Raw genomic sequence first — 20,036 nt, forward strand, 5'->3', positions numbered from 1 at the left:
CTATTCATTGGGCTTGGGAGAGTTTCTTCAGCTTAAATGGTAATAAAGATAGATTAGTGATTCTGGTTTATCCTCTAATCTTAGCATAGACATTTTCTGTAGATTAGAAGTCATTTCATTTGTGAACAAAATACAGCTTCTGATATAAAAAGAAAAATGAATCTTATTAAATTTCCTAAGGCTTAGAAAAGATTACTGGAATTTAGGAGTTGGGCAAATGGTTTTTCTTTAACTACTACTCTAATTGAATAAATGTGAGAAGATTTTCTGAAAAGCTAAAAAGCTCTTAAAGTAAATTTGAGAGGATTTTTTAGATTATGGAAAATAAGATAGTATCGCCCTTACCTCAAATTCTCCCTCAATATTTTGTTTCCTTTGCTTTGGAAACAGCATCCAAGCAAGGCCACTGAGAAGGGTGTGTGGGGGTGGGTGTTTTATGGACAGTTTTTTGAAGGAAATTATACACATGTACCTAAAAAGAGGAACTCAGGCAAGTGTCCCAGCCACTTAGATTTCCTGTTCCTTTAAGTTAAGCATTGTTCTTCACATTGTGTTGACTGTATAATGATTGATAGTGTCCAGTACAAATAATAATAGTAAAATAGAATTTCTGCTTAGAGTTTGTGATAAATATCAAAATATCTTAGTGATAAGCACATGTATTCTTTTAAATTTTGTCAGTTGCCCGGTGCTTCCATTAATTCATCACTTGTTTACTTTTTTCAACCAGCATTTATTGACCCTCTGCTGGTTCTGGGTTTCCCCATCCATACTGTGCTAGATGCTTGGTATGCAAAGATAAATGAGTCATGGTCTCTCCCCTCAAGCAGCCACCAACTACCAAATTCTTGGTCATTTTAGTTGTTCCAGTCTTTCCCCTGAGTCCTCAAAGTCCATTATATCATTCTTATGCCTTTGTGTTCTCTTAGCTTAGCTCTCATTTATGAGTGAGAACATACGATGTTTGGCTTTCCATTCCTGAGTTACTTCAGTTACCCTCCAATTGCATCCAGGTTGCTGCAAATGCCATTATTTCATTCCTTTTTATGGCTGAGTAGTATTCCGTGGTGTGTATACACACACCATGTTTTCTTTATCTACTCGTTGATTGATGGGCATTTTGGCTGGTTCCATGTTTTCGCAATTGTGAATTGTGCTGCTATAAACACGTATGCGTATGCAGGTATCTTTTTTTATAATGACTTCTTTTCCTCTGGGTACATACCCAGGCATAGAATTGCTGGATCAAATGGTTGATCTACTTTTAGTTCTTTAAGGTATCTCCACACTGTTTTCCATAGTGGTTGTACTAGTTTACGTTCCCACCAACAGTGTAAAAGTGTTCCTTTTCACCACATCCATGTCAATATCTATTATTTTTTGGTTTTTTGATTATGGTAATTCTTGTAGGAATAAAGTAGTATCACATTATGCTTTTGATTTGCATTTCCCTCATAATTAGTGATACTGAGCATTTTTTCATATTTTTTTTGGCCATTTGTATATCTTCTTTTGAGAATTGTCTATTTGTGTCCTTAGCCTACTTTTCCTGCTTTTTAATGGGATTGTTTGTTTTTTTCTTGCTGATTTGTATGAGTTCCTTGTAGATTCTGGATATTAGTCCTTTGTTGGATGTATAGATTGTGAAGATTTTCTCCCACTCTGTGGGTTGTCTGTTTACTCTGATAATTATTTCTTTTGCTGTGCAGAAGCTTTTTAGTTCAATTCAGTCCTGTGTATTTATCTTTGTTTTTGTTGCATTTGCTTTTGGGTCCTTAGTCATGAAGTCTTTGCCTAACAAAGCTATTGTCTAGAAAGTTTTCCCAGGGTTATCTTCTAGAATTTTTATGGTTTCCGGTCTTAGATTGAAGTCTTTGATCTATCTTGAGTTGATTTTTGTGTAAGGTGAGAGATGAGAAACCAGCTTCATTCTTCTACATGTGACTTGCCAATTAGCACCATTTGTTGAATACGGTGCCCTTTCCCCACTTTATGTTTTTGTTTGCTTTGTTGAAGATCAGTTGACTATAAGTATTTGGCTTTATTTCTGGGTTTTCTATTCTGTTCTATTGTTCTGTATGCCTATTTTTATACCAGTACCATGCTGTTTTGGTGGCTGTGATCTCATGGTATAGTTTGAAGTTGGGAAATGTAATACCTCCAGATGTGTTCTTTTGCTTAGTCTTGAATTGGCTATGTGGGCTCTTTTTTTGGTTTTATTTCTTTTCATAAATATTCTTTCAGGAGATGTACTAGGTGCTGGAGTTACAGCAGAAGAAAGACAGGAATAGTTTCTTCCCTTATGGAGTTACTAGCCTAGAAATAAAAGTCAACGTGAATAAAATGGAGAAGCAATCAATGCTGAGCTGAATTTTTCAAATAGAGTAGAGCTATTAATCATATTAGGTCAGAGATGTAATTCTTTGGTGAGAGACTAATTAATAAATGAAATAAAATTAGAAGTTTTTTTGAGACTAATTGAAATTATGGAACAACCAATAGAATAAAACTATATTCTAAAATTGTAGTTTCTAGATTCAGACTTAGAACATTCCTTAATTAGCTTAGCATTTGATTTATAGAGAACTTTAATATTCCAATAGTATTATCTATCAAATAGTTAATGAACTATTTTAACTTTCTTTGAGAAAGTTAAAAGGCAGATATTTCCAGTTTTAACATTCGGCTCTGACTCAAATTTTGGTTAAGTTTTGCTGTCACATCTAGACTTTATTACATAAGCAAAGATTTAAATTAATTACAGTTACTTCAGTGGGATATATAATTCAGATTTATTCCACTTCACCCATTCTTTAATTACTACTGTTCAGAGATTGTTCTTGTGAGAGATACACTATTTTAGCATGACTCCGAACAGAGGCCAGAAACCTTAATAACAAAGTGAACATTTTAAAAGCATACAAAATACAGGTCCTAATTAGATTCAGAAGACATAAAATTAAGCTATTGGATGCTGTAGTTTCTCAGCATTGGTGTGACTTTCTGCCCCTGCCTCATGATAGAACCAGGAACCATAACAGTTCACTGAGTCATGCTAGGCCATGGTATCAGTGCATGCTTGCAGACCCTCAGTAAACCTTTGTGTGAGTGGGGGCATTTGTTGCACGGTGATGATTTCAACATTACTTTAATAATCTATACCCCATATTTATGCTTGGTATTGGTTTGTTTTAAAATATGATTTTTAATTTTATTTTAGTATTATTATTATTTTTTGAGTTGGTGTCTCGCTCTGACCCCCAGGCTGGAGTGCAATGGCATGATCTCAGCTCACTGCAACCTCTACCTCTTGGGTTCTAGCGATTCTCCTGCCTCAATCTCCTGAGTAGCTAGGATTACAGGCGCCCACCACCATGCCCAGCTAATTTTTGTATTTTCAGTAGAGGCAGGGTTTCGCTGTGTTGGCCAGGCTGGTCTCGAGCTCCAAAGTCAGCTGTTCTTTATAAATTATGCTTTTGAAACAATGAAGAGTTAGCCATTCTAAACACTTATTTAGAAACTTTATGCCTGCCCTTCCTTAATCTATTATATTTAGATCAAACTTTTGTATAAAATGCTCTCCCACACATGATCTCATTTGATCTTCTTGACAGTTCTGTGACTGATATTGGACACTTCCTATTATTTTATCAATGAGTTAACTGGTATTTATCTGTGATTATATAGCTAATTGATGGAAGACATTAGCTGTAAACTGGGATTTGTGACTCCCACTTTACAGCTGAGCTTAATCCTTTGTATCATTGATCTGCAGTGATGTTTTAAATAAAATGACTACTAAGGTTAGGGTATCAGACTGCTAGTTTCTGCCAATGGATCATTTTTGCCAATAATAGGATAATTTTTTTTCACAGTAAAAATCATCCTAAAAAAAAAAAAAATCCATCCTAGCCTCAACACTTCTCTACATCAATTCTAGGAAACACTTATACTTAGGTGGAGCTTCCTAAAGACCAGCAATCTTTTTAACAAAAGATGAGCCTTTCGAAAGCTGCCTGAGAAGTGAGTGCAAGAATTATAACCATTGATACGCACTGTAGTCATCAAAAAGTCAAATCACACAGTCTATTCTGCATACGACTCTATTCATTGCCTTTTAAATGCAGTAAACTTCCCCTCCCTTTTTCATACCATATCCTGCCTTTTTCTAACCTATATTAATTATTCAATACATATGGTGAATAAATTAAGTGATAAGAGTTTTTTTAATTAGCAAGATTTCTCAGCCTGAGTTATATCTGTATTTCACTTTGATCTTAGAGAAGCAAATCATACTAGCTCTTATATAAAAACTCTGTAATGGTAGCATAACTATTCAGTAATAATAATGTTATTAAATGAATGCATTTAATTATACATATTTTTGAATTTTTGTTTACATATTTTCTTTAGGAATTCCTTCAGTCTTGGAATAAACTTAACTCTTTTCCATAAATGAGACCGTCCCCCTGCAGTCCAAAATTTGTCAAGCTGAATGATCACTAAAATCACCTAAAGAACATTTTTTTTTATTATTATACTTTAAGTTCTAGGGTACATGTGCATAACGTGCAGGTTTGTTACATATGTATACTTGTGCCATGTTGGTGTGCTGCGCCCATCAACTCGTCAGCACCCATCAATTCGCCATTTATATCAGGTATAACTCCCAATGCAATCCCTCCCCCCTCCCCCCTCCCCCCTCCCCATGATAGGTCCCGATGTGTGATGGTCCCCTTCCCGAGTCCAAGTGATGTCATTGTTCAGTTCCCACCTATGAGTGAGAACATGCGGTGTTTGGTTTTCTGTTCTTGTGATAGTTTGCTAAGAATGATGGTTTCCAGCTGCATCCATGTCCCTAAAAAGGACGCAAACTCATCTTTTTTATGGCTGCATAATATTCCATGGTGTATATGTGCCACATTTTCTTAATCCAGTCTGTCACAGATGGACATTTGGGTTGATTCCAAGTCTTTGCTATTGTGAATAGTGCTGCAATAAACATGCGTGTGCATGTGTCTTTATAGCAGCGTGATTTATAATCCTTTGGGTATATACCCAGAAGTGGGATGGCTGGATCATATGGTACATCTAGTTCTAGATCCTTGAGGAATCGCCATACTGTTTTCCATAATGGTTAAACTAGTTTACAATCCCACCAACAGTGTAAAAGTGTTCCTAGTTCTCCACATCCTCTCCAGCACCTGTTGTTTCCTGACTTTTTAATGATTGCCATTCTAACTGGTGTGCGATGGTATCTCATTGTGGTTTTGATTTGCATCTCTCTGATGGCCAGTGATGATGAGCATTTTTTCATGTGTCTGTTGGCTGTATGAATGTCTTCTTTTGAGAAATGTCTGTTCATATCCTTTGCCCACTTTTTGATGGGGTTGTTTGTTTCTTTCTTGTAAATTTGTTTGAGTTCCTAAAGAACATTTTTAATGTTATTTTTTCTTAAGCTTTTTATAACTAAAATTTTCTTCCCATATACAAAAAAGACTAGTACAATGAACATTCATACAAGTACCTCCTAAGTTCAATAGTTGTTAATATTTTAACAAATTTGCTCTCTTCTCTGCCTTTCTCTCCCTCTCTGTGTATATACTTAGACCTATCTGTAGAAGTTTTGGCTTGATTTGAATTTAGGTAAAACATTATTGTTAAAAATCCTTCTTCATTGATGTGGGTACTTCATATTGCATTACATCAGGTGGCAAATGACATCAGGTTGTTTCATCGCTGGTAATTGTATTTAATCATTTGTTCATGGTGGTAACTGGCAGATCTCTTTTTTTGTAAAGAACAAACGTGCCTGGGTGGTACTCTGGTACTATGTGAATATCCTGTTGCTAACATTTCACCTAAAGGAAACCATCCTTTTGTCCCTACCAGAACCTGTTGTTCCATCAGACTCTGTAGTTACATCTTCACTGATTAGCTGGCCTTCTTCTGTAAAGGTGAGCGTTTCCTTATCAACTGTGGGTCGACTACAGTTTCTTCTAAAAAGTTAGGGTAAATTTGTAATCCTTCCCCTTTACATTTCAAGTGGATCTCACCATATCGAATTTTTCCCATTATTTTTTCAGAGCTACTTTTCTTTCTGACCCAACTAAATTTGCTCACCTTCCATTTCCTGCCCCAGACCCCAAATCAGCCATTTCTTTTTTTTTTTTTTTTTTTTTTTGAGGCGGAGTCTCGCTCTGTGGCCCGGACTGGAGTGCAGTGGCCAGATCTCAGCTCACTGCAAGCTCCGCCTCCCGGGTTTACGCCATTCTCCTGCCTCAGCCTCCCAAGTAGCTGGGACTACAGGCGCCCGCCACCTCGCCCGGCTAGTTTTTTTGTATTTTTTTAGTAGAGACGGGGTTTCACCGTGTTAGCCAGGATGGTCTCGATCTCCTGACCTCGTGATCCGCCCGTCTCGGCCTCCCAAAGTGCTGGGATTACAGGCTTGAGCCACCGCGCCCGGCCAATCAGCCATTTCTTCAAGGAACCTCAGTTCTTTTTAGTGAAGGATGGTATTTAGAAATCAAGCTCTATAGTACCAACATGGCACATGTATACATATATGTAACAAACCTGCACGTTGTGCATATGTACCCTAGAACATAGAGTATTAAAAAAAAAAAAGAATATTTAAACAGAAAAAAAAAAACAAGATCTAAGTGTTAGGCATGCCTATTGTACTTGTATCATTGCCTCTAGTCTTTTTCAGTGTACAGTGCAGGGAAATAAGTGTATTTCTCTTAATCATGAGTTCATGTTAATATTTGTAATTTAAATTTAGCATTAATTTTAAAAATTATATTTGTATGTCACATTTACAACTTGCAATATATTTGTTTATTTGATTCATATATACATATAGTTTTAAATTACAATAAAATTCTGAACAAAGTTTAAGATTTCTTTGCAATTCTTTTTGTCCCTGGGGAGTTTTTAAAAATACAAATATCTGTGCCCACTTCCCCAAGATCTTCTGAATTAGAATCCTGGGGAGAGAGTTTTGTCAGATTGCAGATTTGTATTTTTAAAATAACAAATCCATGATCTCCTGCCCTAGTCAGCCTCAGGACTGCTGGAATATGTGAAATCTGTTTTACTTTGGGTCATATCTCTCAATCCTCCCTCCTCTCTTTTTTCCTTCTTAGACATTTTTATAATTTTGTTATAATGTAATGATAAAATTACCGGCACAGGGAGAAATGTTTAAGGAAATGGGAAAAGGGTTGACTGGGAAGTAAAAAGAAAGATCAAGAATTTGCAGGAAGGTGATATAGGGAGCTTAGAAGCTACTGGCATGAACAGTAACTTTTCATAGGCTATCATTATCCTCAATATCTTCCTTACAGTTCTTCAGAGGATTTTAAACAGTAATCTTGTTTTAAAAAACAGGACTTATTTAATAATGGCCTAGCATTTATTACATATTTAGCGTTGCCAGGCACTCAAAGTATTTTATACAGTGCCTCATTTATTGCAGGAACCTTATTGTGCTCACATATTAATATTACAATTTTGTAAATGAGGAAACTGACTTAAATATATGTACTCTGCTTAATGAGCTACTTTCTAAGGAAAACACAGGTTTTATCTTTGTCACAGGTTGGGTTACCCAGGAAGTGGACTCTGAGATTGAGATTTGGATACTTTATTTTGTTAGAGATACTGACAAATGTAACAGAATTGATCCCTGGGGATCAATACTTTTGGAAGGGAGGAGATGCAAGTACAGCCACTCAGTGAGGCTGAGCTATGAAGTAGTTCTCTACCAAGTCCTGAGCCAACCCCACAGAGAGCTCTGGAACTGGGGTAGTTGTTCAGAGTCTTTCCAATTTGGAGCAGGAGGACTGGCCTTTTTACCTCTGCATTGACCCATCGCTGTATGCAGACTGTCCTTGGAAAGAGGCTTGATCTTGAATGGGCACCCTCTTCTGCTGGCACTCTCTGCAGCCAGAGTAATAAGTGTTTTAATCCTGAAAGGGCTTCTGGGGTAGAAGTGATCACTAATCACAGTGTCCACCGTATCGCCAATAAATTTGCTATAATTTCTTCAAAACAAATTTTCTTGATAAAGACTTTTTCCCTATTGGCTATTCTTTTCTTATTTTTCCCATTGAAGAATATATATTCAGAGATATTAGCTCTTAATGTCATTCACCATAAACTGAAAGTCTTTTTTAACCCAGTCATATCAGCTTTTAACTCCTTGCCTTATATTACATTGGATAAACCAAAATATTTTTATGCAGATAACTTGCTGTCTTTTTAAACATCCGGTGTTTAGCATCTCCAGTCCTCAACATTTTACTCTGCTTGTCTTTACAGCCATTCTTGAGAAGGTTCTCAAAGAGGGCAATGCAGGAGAAAGTCTTCATATTAATCCATGCTTAGGATCTCCTCAATTTCAACCCCTTCTTTGTTAAAGCATCCTCTTTGACACTCAGCATACATCCTTCATCCTATGATTTTCTGATGGAGAAAATTACTCACTCTCAGCTTGCTGGCTGACTATCCCAACTGTCCGTCTTCTGTGTGAACTTGGAGGCAGAAGGGCTGCATGTCCTATTACCCCCTGGTGTAGAGAAATATGTCCACCTCCTTCTGGTGTACCTGGTCCCTTGTGTATGGGATTATGTGTTCTCAGCAAAAGAAATGCCTGATTTTTCCATTTAAATTAGGTGAGGCTATGTTATTAAAGTACTATTTGTTCTCTTCTTCCTTTGGGAGTATTTCTGGCCTTCATTTTTATTGGAAGACCTCAAAATACTTCAAGTATGTTTGTTCTGTAGTTTTTTAAAAATAAATCATTTCTGAGTATATTGAAACTCAGTACCCAGCCACATAATTTTCTTTGGTTAATAATATTTTCTAAACTAGAAATGAAATGCCTTAAAGTTATGCATATGTCAAATATGCTTTAATATGTGGTTAAAAGCCAATCTAATAAGGAAAAATAACCTAAAAATTATTCCAGCCATTCCTTTTAATTGCTTCTTTCCAATTTACCATGTATATCGACCACTTTGGAGAGAAAAATTATTAATTTCACCTTAATTTTTAATTTAATTTAAAAATTTTAAAATGTAACTCCATTTAAAGAAGTATCTTGAGGAAGATTGAACCTGGGAGCAGGTAAGTAGGAGAGATCACTAAAGGGCAAAGTATAAGGTAGAGCATTTGTTTCCTTCTTTTTTTGTTGTTTTTGTTTGTGTTTTTGTTTTGAGACAGAGCCTCACTCTGTTGCTCAGGCTGGAGTGCAGTGACTCGATCTCGGCTCACTGCAAGTTCTGCCTCCCAGGTTCACACCATTCTCCTGCCTCAGCCTCTCAAGTAGCTGGGACTACAGGCACCTGCCACCACACCCGGCTAATTTTTTATATTTTTAGCAGAGACAGGTTTCACAGTGTTAGCCAGGATGATCTCGATCTCCTGACCTCATGATCTGCCCTCTTCGGCCTCCCAAAGTGTTGGGATTACAGGCCTGAGCCACCACTCCCGGCCTCCTTCCTTTTTATAAGGATGTGTGCCTCTTCACATAGAGTGCTGTGTAGTACTTGAACTTCTATCTCATGAATGTCTCATGTTGGGGGACGTCATGCAGCATGATTCTCATTGCTTTTAAAAGATGGATAATTGAGTGATTAATAATTGATTTCCCTGCATTCTGTGTTTTTTACACCTTTTTAAAAAAAATCGCTTAAGCTAAGGTTTTTGTTTTTGTTTTTTAAATGCTACCTCAAGTTTGGTTGTGTTCTCAAGTGAAAAATATTGCTAGCTACGCCGTGTGTGAACTTTCAGCCTAGTCATTTTGTGGCCATAAATATTGTTTCTGTGAGCCTCTTTTCAGCTGTGTTAGTCATGTGTTTTCTGTTTGTTCCTTAAATTATGTAAAATGATCCCTTTGGCCGCCAACAAATTTTATAGCTTACTATGATAAAGAACTTCCTTATGGAAAAAATATTCGAGTTATATAAAATGTTTTCTAACAGGTCGATTTTTTTTTTCCTCAATAAATTGTTTTAAAAACAAATTTAACAGGAAGCGTAACAATTTTTTGAAAATTTGTACAAGCATGTGCTCAATGTAGGGAATAAGGAAAACCAAGAGATGAGAAAAATTAACACCCAAAGCTCATCACCAGAGAAAACTGCTTTAACTCTCTTTTCTTCTAGTCATTTCTATGCCTCATTATTTTTGCATATTCGAGGAGATGTGGTATAAACAGTATATATATTCAATGTGTATATTTTTTAAACTAATATTATATGTAAGGATTTTCCACAAAAATTATTTTTTGAATGGTTTATAATTATGTACTATTCAGTTGTGTTAAGTTCAGTTAGCATAATTTTTCTAACTATTCTCATTAAGGGCATTCTGTTTGTTTCTAGTAGATTGACTGGTACACAGGCTGCAGTGAACATTTCTGCATAATGCCTCTTCTGTAATTAGAATTGTGTCCCTAGAATAATTCACAGGTCTGGAATTTTGTAGTCAGGAGGAATGAATGCTTTTAAAGATTTTAATACTTACAACCAGATGGCTTTACAAAAAGACTCTACCAACATTAAATTGTTTGTACTCCCCCCCGCCCCAGGAGGATCTAAGATCTTTGTGATCCTAAAAAGGTTAGGAGCCACTGGTGTGTTTTTGAAAAACAGATTTTACGCTTCTTGAGGTCATCACTGCCTTTTAACTTCCTAGAAGCCTACCAGCAAGCATACCCTGAAGTAGATGTGCAAGAAATGTGTTGAAAATAATGATCTTATTGAGATCTGCATGTGACCAAAATTGAGAATGCCTTTCAGGAATACTAACATGCCTTAGGCACTGGAAAGGGTGGCAACTCCTCTTTGGTGTCAATTTGAAAACCTTATTTTATTGACTTCATATTGTCAGTGGCAGACAAACAGTAGATTTTTGAAGACCATTCTGTGTTTCTGTGAAATCAGAATAGCAAGCACAGTAGTAGCTCAGTTTAATGGTCCTAGGCGCCAAAGTGACTAGCTGAAAATAAAGTGTTTCTTTTTTCTCTGTAGCAATCAAGTCATGTGAGATGAATATATCATTTCCAGTATATTACAATTTATTACATCTTAGTATTCACCTGTGCTAGGGGGCATCATAGTAAGTTATTACTACTTTTTGAAATACTAATTGGATTTCTCCAAATTTACTTCTATTACAGTAGCCTTTCCTGAGCTATTTTATTGTGAATTCTAGTTAGTAGTATTTTATTGGTTTGAAAATAAAGGAAATTTTTATTGAAATAATCGTATTGAAATTAACAGTGATTCCAAGGAATATATTTATGTTTTAGCATTTAAACAATCTACAAAGATAACTATCAATTTATTTAGCTAGAATTTTCCTAGAAACTCTAGTTAAGGATTTGAAAAGCATGCATGCCTCCCTCTACCTAGAGAGAGCACAATAGTTAAGAACATGAAATCTGTAGCCAGAGACCTTGGATTTGAATCCTACCTTTACTGCCTCCTTGGAGCACAGCTTTTATCAAGTTGGTTAAACTCTGTGCCTCTGATTTCTCAACTGCAAAATGGGATAGTAGTGGTATCTAGCTCAAAGAGTTGTTGCAGGAATTAAGAGATATGTATAATGCTGGCAGAATCATGCTTGTTTCATTGTATGAGTTCTTTTGGGTTCTTCTACCTTCTCCTCATCCTATTATCATCGTCTTTGTAGTAGTCATCATGATGGAAGTCAGTGTTCAATAAAATAATTTCTCTGATAAATTGATGTACTACTTTTTTTTTTCTTTCATTTTTATCCCTTCTATTTTTCTTGGTAAGCCTTTGGAGGTTCTGTTACAACTTTGGCAATGCTTTGACTGACACATTGGCAGGCTGTCTTAAGTGTGTGCTGTAGTAACAACATGTTTCCTTTTTCATTTATTTGTAGATACCAGGATAAATGTGCTGCTTACCTTCATTTTACCAGGTAAAAGAAGGGAAACTTTTTAACAGAAAACAAAAAACCTGGATGACTTAGGGTCATCAGAAGAGTATGGCAAAATAAAACTGAGGTATTCAGTGAGACTTGCCATTGTAGTCTTCCAATAAATTATTGCATATTATTTGCCAGAGCTTCACCTTTTGTTGCAAAGAGATAGCAAATTTCAGTTGTACCACTTCAGCAGCTTATGTGTGATCAACTGAGGTTGGTTGGAATGTGTCATATCAGCTAAATTTAAGCATATGTGATTCATTTCTTTGAGTTAATTGATAGAGTTGCTTCCTGTTGCTCAACTACTGCTATGTTTCCTTCTCTCAAAGTGCCAAAAAGTTTTTTGAAATAAAACCATTACTTTAATTATTTAGTATTGTGAACATGGTTATGATAAAATTAGAATATTGCTTCTTTCATCTAAAAGGTGGTAGGTAGCAAGATGAAGAAATGGAAATAGAAAGTAATGGGAAGTTAAAGTTAACTATCATATTCTTAATGTTTTAATATAAGTATAATCTGTTTACTACATAAATCAGAAATTAAATTAGGAAAACATTCCATATTATTCTCTATGAAAGTAGTGTTTAGTGTTTTGATATGTCACTCCTAATCCTCACTTGGGTTTCATAGTGAACATTCTCATGTGTCCTAGAAAACGGACTGTTGGTTGTATTTCTGGATAAGTACTCTGTGAGGGGTTTTCCCCCTTTCTCTCATTGACACCTCTTACATTATGGGAGGGAAAAAATGGAACACTGGTCTTACATATAATATAGTTAGCATGTCCTGGGAAATACAGTAAATTCTTCTGTGATGGCATAATTATCTTCTGCTGTCTTTATGGAACCAGGCATTTGATAAATTTTTGGTTAGAGTAGAATATCAGCAAAGCTATAGGAATGGGCTCAATCGTGAATAATTTAGTTTTCTTCCACAGCCACAGCACTACTTTTGGTCATAAAAAGGCAAGAGTATTCATTAGCAATAGTTTGAACATCTAAAAATTCTCAGTAGTACCTCAGTCGGAACAGTGTGCTTAACATAGGATGAAAAGCACTTTAGTCCTTACTTATGGGACAACTGACTTAATTCTTTGTATTAAATTTTTAAAAATGTTTTCCCCTTTATTTCACAAGCTGTCAGGGGAAATCATGACCTAACACGTCGAAGGAACAAAACACCTTTGACAGGCAGATCTCATTGTGTAGAGTCAGAATTTGCTACTTTGGTGTAACTGGTTGCCAAAGATAGCCTTATAACATGATTTTAAAAAGCAGAATAAAGAGACATTAAAGTATATATTTATCGCATGTTTTAAAGGCCTCTCAAGTTAATTGTTTTTGTAAATGTCTGGGTTTCTACAAAGTAGAAGTCATTATCAAGCAGTCTTCTTGAAGTTGTTTAGCACTGTGGCCACCAGCACAGGATCAGGAGTCACAGGCCAGGGTTCAAACCTAGATCAGTGGCTTACTAATTGTGTGACTTAATGATATGTAATCTCCTTTCTAATCTCTGACTTCCTCAACTATAAAATGTGAGAGTAAAATTACAGGTCCTGTCTCACTGGATAGTTGTGAGGATTGGAGTATGTAACATACTTAAGAGTGTCTAGTAGTTTTATTTTTTAAAATCAGAAATTGCACTGATGATGTTGCCCCCAAAATCCATCTAAAAAACATAAAGCAGACCCTCTTTTAAGTATATGGAGGCCAGGAAACATGTTTCCTGTTGAATAGCTGTTATTATTTTGTATATGGGAGTAGAAATAAGGAAAATAGAAATGGCACAGAATTTAGGAGAAAGGAAGACACATAATAGAAGCTCTTCCTGTGCAAAAGGAGCAAAAGACTAAGACTCTCCTCAATTAGAGCTTTTTAGTCTGGTTGGGGAAGAAAAACTAACATATAGGACAGTTAGAGAATTATAAAAATATTGAGTAGAAATTCATAAGAGGGAAAAATATCACTGGAACTAGAGCAGATGGTGGGGGCTGAGTCTTTATAAATGGAATTGGAACTGAACCTAGAAGGAAGAGAGGAGGAAAGCAGGGCAGTGCTGTAGGCTAAGGCTGCTAAGTGAGCAAACCCTAGAGGCAGGACTGAAAATGATTTTTTTAAATCATCTCCTGAAGGGACATGACTGACTAATGAGTACCGGGACAGCTTGAGTGAGTACATAGTGGAGCCTGGTTAGGGAGGCTTTCAGTCTCTTTAAAAAAAAAAAATCCCCGACATATACTAGAAAGCAGTGGTTTTTATAAATGTTTGATTGATACCTATGAATTGTACATATTTATGGAGTGCATGGGATATTTTGATACATGCATACAGTGTGTAATGATCAAATCAGAGTAATTAGGATATCTGTTACCTTGCACTTTTTTTTTTTTTTTTAGAGACAGGGTCTTGCTCTATTGCCTGGGCTGGAGGGCAGTGGCACGATCATTGTTCACTGTGGCCTCGAACTCCTGGCCTCAAGCAATCCTCCCACCTCAGCCTTCCAAGTAACTGGGACTACAGACACACACCACCATGCCCTCCTGATTAAAAAAAAAAAAAAAAATTTGTAAAGATGGGGGTCTCACTATGCTACCAAGGCTAGTCTCAAATTCCTGCCCTCAAGAGATCCTCCTCCTCAGCCTCCCAAAGTGCTGGGATTACAGATATGAGCTTGTAACATTCCTTTTCTTTGTGTTGGAAATGTCTCAGATCTTTTCTTCTAGCTATTTTGAAATGTACAATAAATTGTTTTTCCCTATGGTCACCCTACTGTAGTATTGAACACTAGAACTTATTCCTTCTATCTAAGTATATGTTTGTACCCATTAACCAATCTCTCTTTACCCCTTTCCCCTTCCCAGCCACTGTTAACCATCGTTCTACTCTACCTCAGTGAGATCCACTTTTAAAAAGCTCTCGCACATGAGTGAAAACATGTGGTATTTGTCTTTCTGTGCCTGGCTTATTTCACATAGCATAATGACCTTCACTTCTATCCATGTTGCTGCAAATGACAGGATTTCTTTCTATGGCTGAATAGTACTCCATTGTGTATACATACCACATTTTCTTTATCCCTTCATCCACTGATGGACACTTAGGTTGGTTCCGTATCTTGGCTATTGTGAATAGTGCTTCAGTCAACATAACAGAGCAGGTATCCTTTGATATACTAATTTCCTTTCCTTTGGATAAATACCCAGTAGTGGTATGGGTGGGTCGTATGGTAGTTCTATTTTTAGGTTTTTGAGAAACCTCCATACTGTTTTCCATAATGGCTGTTGTAACTTACATTCCCACCAACAGTGTGTAAGAGTTCCCTTACTCTGCATCTTTGCGAGCATTGTTATTTTTTGTCTTTTTGGTAATAGCCATTCTGACTCGGATGAGATGATACCTCATTGCAGTTTTGATTTGCATTTCCCTGATGAGTGATGTGGAGTATTTTTTCATATATCTGCAGTGTTTAACAGAGGTAAGTCTAAATGCAATATATAGAATAGGTTAAATGGAAGACACTGTTGGATTAATTCAGACTGCAGTGGTTAAGGATTTGGAATCCAGTATCTGTGCCAATTCCATCCTTCCTATTACAGCAGAGGGGATATCCTCCTCCCAACCAGGCCAGTCCCCATGACTGGTTTGGCTCCCATCCCTTCTACATTCTCAATAACTTTTTACACTTGATTATCCCTTCTCTCACATGCTTTTTAATGTCTCACTATTGCCTTTGCTTTTAAAAATCTTAAAGCTTTTCCTATTAAAAACAAACTAAATTTTCTCATTCCACTTAATATTTCTTCCAGCTGCTTCTTCATCTCTATTCGTCCCTTAACAGGCACATTTTTCAAAAATGTTGTCTATTCTTATTTGTACCGTTTCCACATCTCCCAGCTCCACACTTCCACTCACTCCAGTTGGGCTCTTGACACCATTACCCTACCAAAACAGCTGTCAGTAAAGTTATCAGTCAACTTCAACTTCACGTTACCAAATGCAATCCTCATCTTACTTGGCTTCTTGACATACTTCACCATACCCTCTGTCTTGAACACACTGTTTTGGTTTTTGTTTTTCTTTCAACATATTGGACTAGTCATCTGTCTCTTCTGTGGTCTCACCCTCTTCCATCAATCACGTAAGGGTTGGATTCCTCAAGGCCAGGATCCAAGGTCATTTCCTTTTCTCACTTTATAATCTCTTCATCATTTTATTAGCTCTTGAGTCAATTATTATGTGCACAAAGATTTCTGCCAGATTATATTCTCCAGTCCAGACCTCTTCACTGAGCTATAAATTCTGTGTTTCCATCTCCTCTTGAATGTTTCAGAAGCACTTCAAATTCAGCATATCTAAAAGAACTCATCTTCAATTCTGGTCTATTTCAGTGTTTCCTCTCTCAGTGAACAGTATCCAGTTGAGTAAGTTGCAAATCTTAAAGTCATTCTTCATACCTCCCTCTCCTTCATCACATATATCCAATCCATCATCACATTTGCTCATTTTACTTCCTAATTGCTATAATTTGGATGTCTGTCCCCGCAAAGCTCATGTTGAAATTTGATTCCCAATTTTGGAAGTGAGGCCTAATGGGAAGTGATTGGGTCATGGAGGCAGATCCCTCATGTATTGTTTTAGTGCCATCTTCACTGTAATAAGTGAGTTCTCATTCTGTTAGTTACCAAAAGCACTGATTATAAAAAACAAAACAAAACAAAACCTGGCACCTTCTTCTCTCTGTCTCTTGCTCCCTCCCTCGCCATGTGATCTCTGCACACACCCACTCCCTTTCCCTACTGCCATGCGTGGAGGCAGCCTGAGGCCCCATCAGAAGGAGATGTTGGTACCATGCTTCTTATACAGCCTGCAGAACTGTGAGCCAAATAAACCTCTTTTCTTTATAAATTACACAGCTTCTGGTATTTCTTTATAGCAATACAAATGGACTAAGACACTAATTTACCCTTGAATCTGTCCACTTTCCACTTTTTTTCTTCCACCACCAAGGTTCTCATCCAGACTACTACTGTCTATTCCCGAATCTATCCTTGGTCACTCTGGCCTGTTTCCAGGTCTTATTACTCAGCCAGGCGATTGTTTTCAAAATGCTTCTGTCCCTTCCAAGGTGCATTAAAGCTATTAACTTGCTTTTTACTGCTCTCAGATGAAGTCTAGATGCATTACCATGGACACCAGGCCTGGCTTGATCTAGCTACTACCTAATCTTCAGCCTCACCTTGCCCCAGGCACGCCTCACTCTGTACTCCAGCCATATCTAGTCCTTCTTGCTTAGCATGGGCTTCCTGCTACAGGCACTTTGCACAACATGTTCTCTACCTGGGACACTCTTCTCTCCTCTCTTTACCTAACTAACTTCTCTTCTTTCAGATCTTTGCTCAGTGATGTACTCATTCTTAAGAAAGCCTTTTCTTTTCTTTTTTTTTTGAGATGGAGTCTTGCTCTGTCGCCCAGGCTGGAGTGCAGTGATGTGATCTCTGCTGACTGCAAGCTCCACCTCCTGGGTTCACACCATTCTCCTGCCTCAGCCTCCCAAGTAGCTGGGACTACAGGCGCCCACCATCACGCCCAGCTGATTTTTGTATTTTTAGTAGAGACAGAGTTCCACTGTGTTAGCCAGGTTGGTCTCCATCTCCTGACCTCATGATCCGCCCGCCTCAGTCTCTCAAAGTGCTGGGATTACAGGCGTGAGCCACCGCGCCTGGTCGCAAGAAAGCCTTTTCTAACTTCCTAAAGTGGATCAGTTCTCCTTGAAGTTTCTTACAGCACCATGTTTATATGATTATTTGTTTATCTGTCTGCCCCACTGGACAGAAAGAGCCACAAAAGCAGGGATGTATTTGCTTACCTTTGTATCTCTGTAACCTGGTACATCGTAGGTACTCAGTACATATTTGTTAAACCATCAGTTAGGCATTTGAAAGGAATGTCTAGGACATAGCAACAAGGGGATCACAAAAATGCTTTGTGTGCTCTAGAAGGTGGAAAGCAGTATGACAGATCCATCCTCTAGCTGAGTGGGAGAGAGCTGCGAGGAGTCCGGAGGCCTTTATAGTTCCATGCTCCTGGGGCCTCCACTGTTGTCTATGAGAGAGCTGGTGAGCGGGCCCCACTGCAGCACTGCCATTACCATACTTCCCTGGCCTGTACCTTTGGACTTTGTCATTCTTGTTACTTTGACATCATGACTGTAGTTTTTAGCCCTGTTGACCACTCCTGTCTTGAAGTTCTCTCCCACTTTGCCTTTTGTAGTATTTTATTTTTAAGTTTATTCTTATGTCTCTGACAGCATCTTTTTTTTTTTTTTTTTTTTGTTGAGACGGAGTCTCGCTCTGTCGCCCAGGCTGGAGTGCAGTGGCCAGATCTCAGCTCACTGCAAGCTCCGCCTCCCGGGTTTACGCCATTCTCTCGCCTCAGCCTCCCGAGTAGCTGGGACTACAGGCGCCCGCCATCTCGCCCGGCTAATTTTTTGTATTTTTTTTTAGTAGAGACGGGGTTTCACTGTGTTCGCCAGGATGGTCTCGATCTCCTGACCTCGTGATCCGCCCATCTCGGCCTCCCAAAGTGCTGGGATTACAGGCTTGAGCCACCGCGCCCGGCCTCTGACAGCATCTTGGCTTCTCTTCCCACTCACTTGCTCTATCCGAGTACTCATTCCAAAATTCAGCTTTGATCTCATGGCTCCCTCATGTAAGAGGATAAAGTCTGAACCCCTCGGCATTTCTTAAGAGGCCCTCTGAGGAACTGCCAGTATCTCGAGTTTTATCTTCTGCCCTTCTGTTATAGCAAATGCTTTGGCATTCTCTGAGCACTCCATGTTTTTATGATTTTTGTGCCTTTTCCTCATGCCCCACCTTACATCCCTACCGCCTATGTCCTGGGGAGCCTCTACTATTTTCAAAACACAGATCAGGTCACTGAGGCCTGCTCAGGCATTCCCTTCCTCCAGGCTGTGACTCCCTTAGAGGCAGGGCCTTTTTCTATAACATGGCACTTTTATATAGAGTGTCTGGCATATAGTAGACCTGTAATAAATATTTGGATAACTAAAAGGACAGTTCTTTTATCTTTTAATGATGCATATAAATAGTAACCTGAATGACAAATAACACTCATGATAAACCAGAGTATCACTATGAATAAGCATTCCTTCTTGAGAACAGGCCTGTTGATAGTTAAAAAGTAAAATGTCAAAAAGTTTATTACATAAATAACCTTGATCTACTCTGACTGTATTTTTCTGTCTCACATAATTACGGTACATTGTCACACCCTCCTAAAATGGATTTCTAGTCATGACATGGTAATAAAATGTTGTTCCAGGCTTTAAAATGATGCATCTGCCCTGAAAGCTTTGAGGTATTTTTTTCCCTGGGGTGGTTATTTTTTCAGATTTCCGGGAGAAGGTTATCATATACCAATCATAATGTATGTGTTGTAAAGCAACACATTGCAATACTTTTTTTATGAGCTGTTATGTAAGCCGTGCTTCAGGGCAAAGCAGGGATGCAGTGGAGGAAGAGCCGTTTTATGCATTTCCAGCTGCAGAAAGTAGTAACATTTCATGTGGCAGTGCTATATTCATTCTCGAGTTTCTCCCCTAGAGGGATAATAGGACATTGCTTTTTTGCCTTTCAAAAGATATAACAAACATTCTCTCCCAACACAAATGCCACATTTGACCTCATTCTGCTCTCACTCAGTAAAATGTTTTTCTTAGTGTCATAAGAATTATTGATGATTCTGTTGGTGACTTTAATTTCCTATAAGGTTTTTAGGAAGATTTGGAAATCATTATGTGGTTTCACTGGGTTTGCCAGATGTGAAGGAGGATTAAGAATTAAACTGTTTGCTTGGCTTTGGCTGGTATTAGATTATAAAATGTGCTTATATTGGAAACAAGAATCAAAGGATAGGACTAAATAAGTACTTCCCTGGAATTAAAAAAAAAAAAAAAGTGTTAACAGTGTGGTCTCCACGGATTGTTATTGGCAATGCTATTTTAAAATATTTTAAAGAGGATCAAGAAAAGAGAGAGTCTTAGCTCTTCTA

At 37.6% G+C, this 20,036-nt stretch overlaps 1 protein-coding gene across 4 annotated transcripts in view; it reads left to right on the forward strand.

Annotated features, from left to right (window-relative positions):
• GALNT7 (polypeptide N-acetylgalactosaminyltransferase 7) overlaps positions 1-20,036 on the forward strand; it is a 150,988-nt gene that overhangs the window by 45,915 nt on the left and 85,037 nt on the right. The window contains exon 1 of one of the 4 annotated variants that reach the window (XM_033215700.1): positions 11,918-11,958. The exons of the other annotated variants lie outside the window; for them this stretch is intronic. Within the exon in view, the coding sequence (XP_033071591.1) occupies positions 11,932-11,958 (27 nt within the window). The 5' untranslated portion in view covers positions 11,918-11,931. Of the gene's footprint in view, positions 1-11,917; positions 11,959-20,036 lie in introns of those variants that run through there. 4 annotated transcript variants of the gene reach the window in all.

Source organism: Trachypithecus francoisi, unplaced genomic scaffold, assembly GCF_009764315.1.
Source record: "Trachypithecus francoisi isolate TF-2019V2 unplaced genomic scaffold, Tfra_2.0 Lachesis_group1, whole genome shotgun sequence".
In the NCBI taxonomy this organism is placed as follows: domain Eukaryota; kingdom Metazoa; phylum Chordata; class Mammalia; order Primates; family Cercopithecidae; genus Trachypithecus; species Trachypithecus francoisi.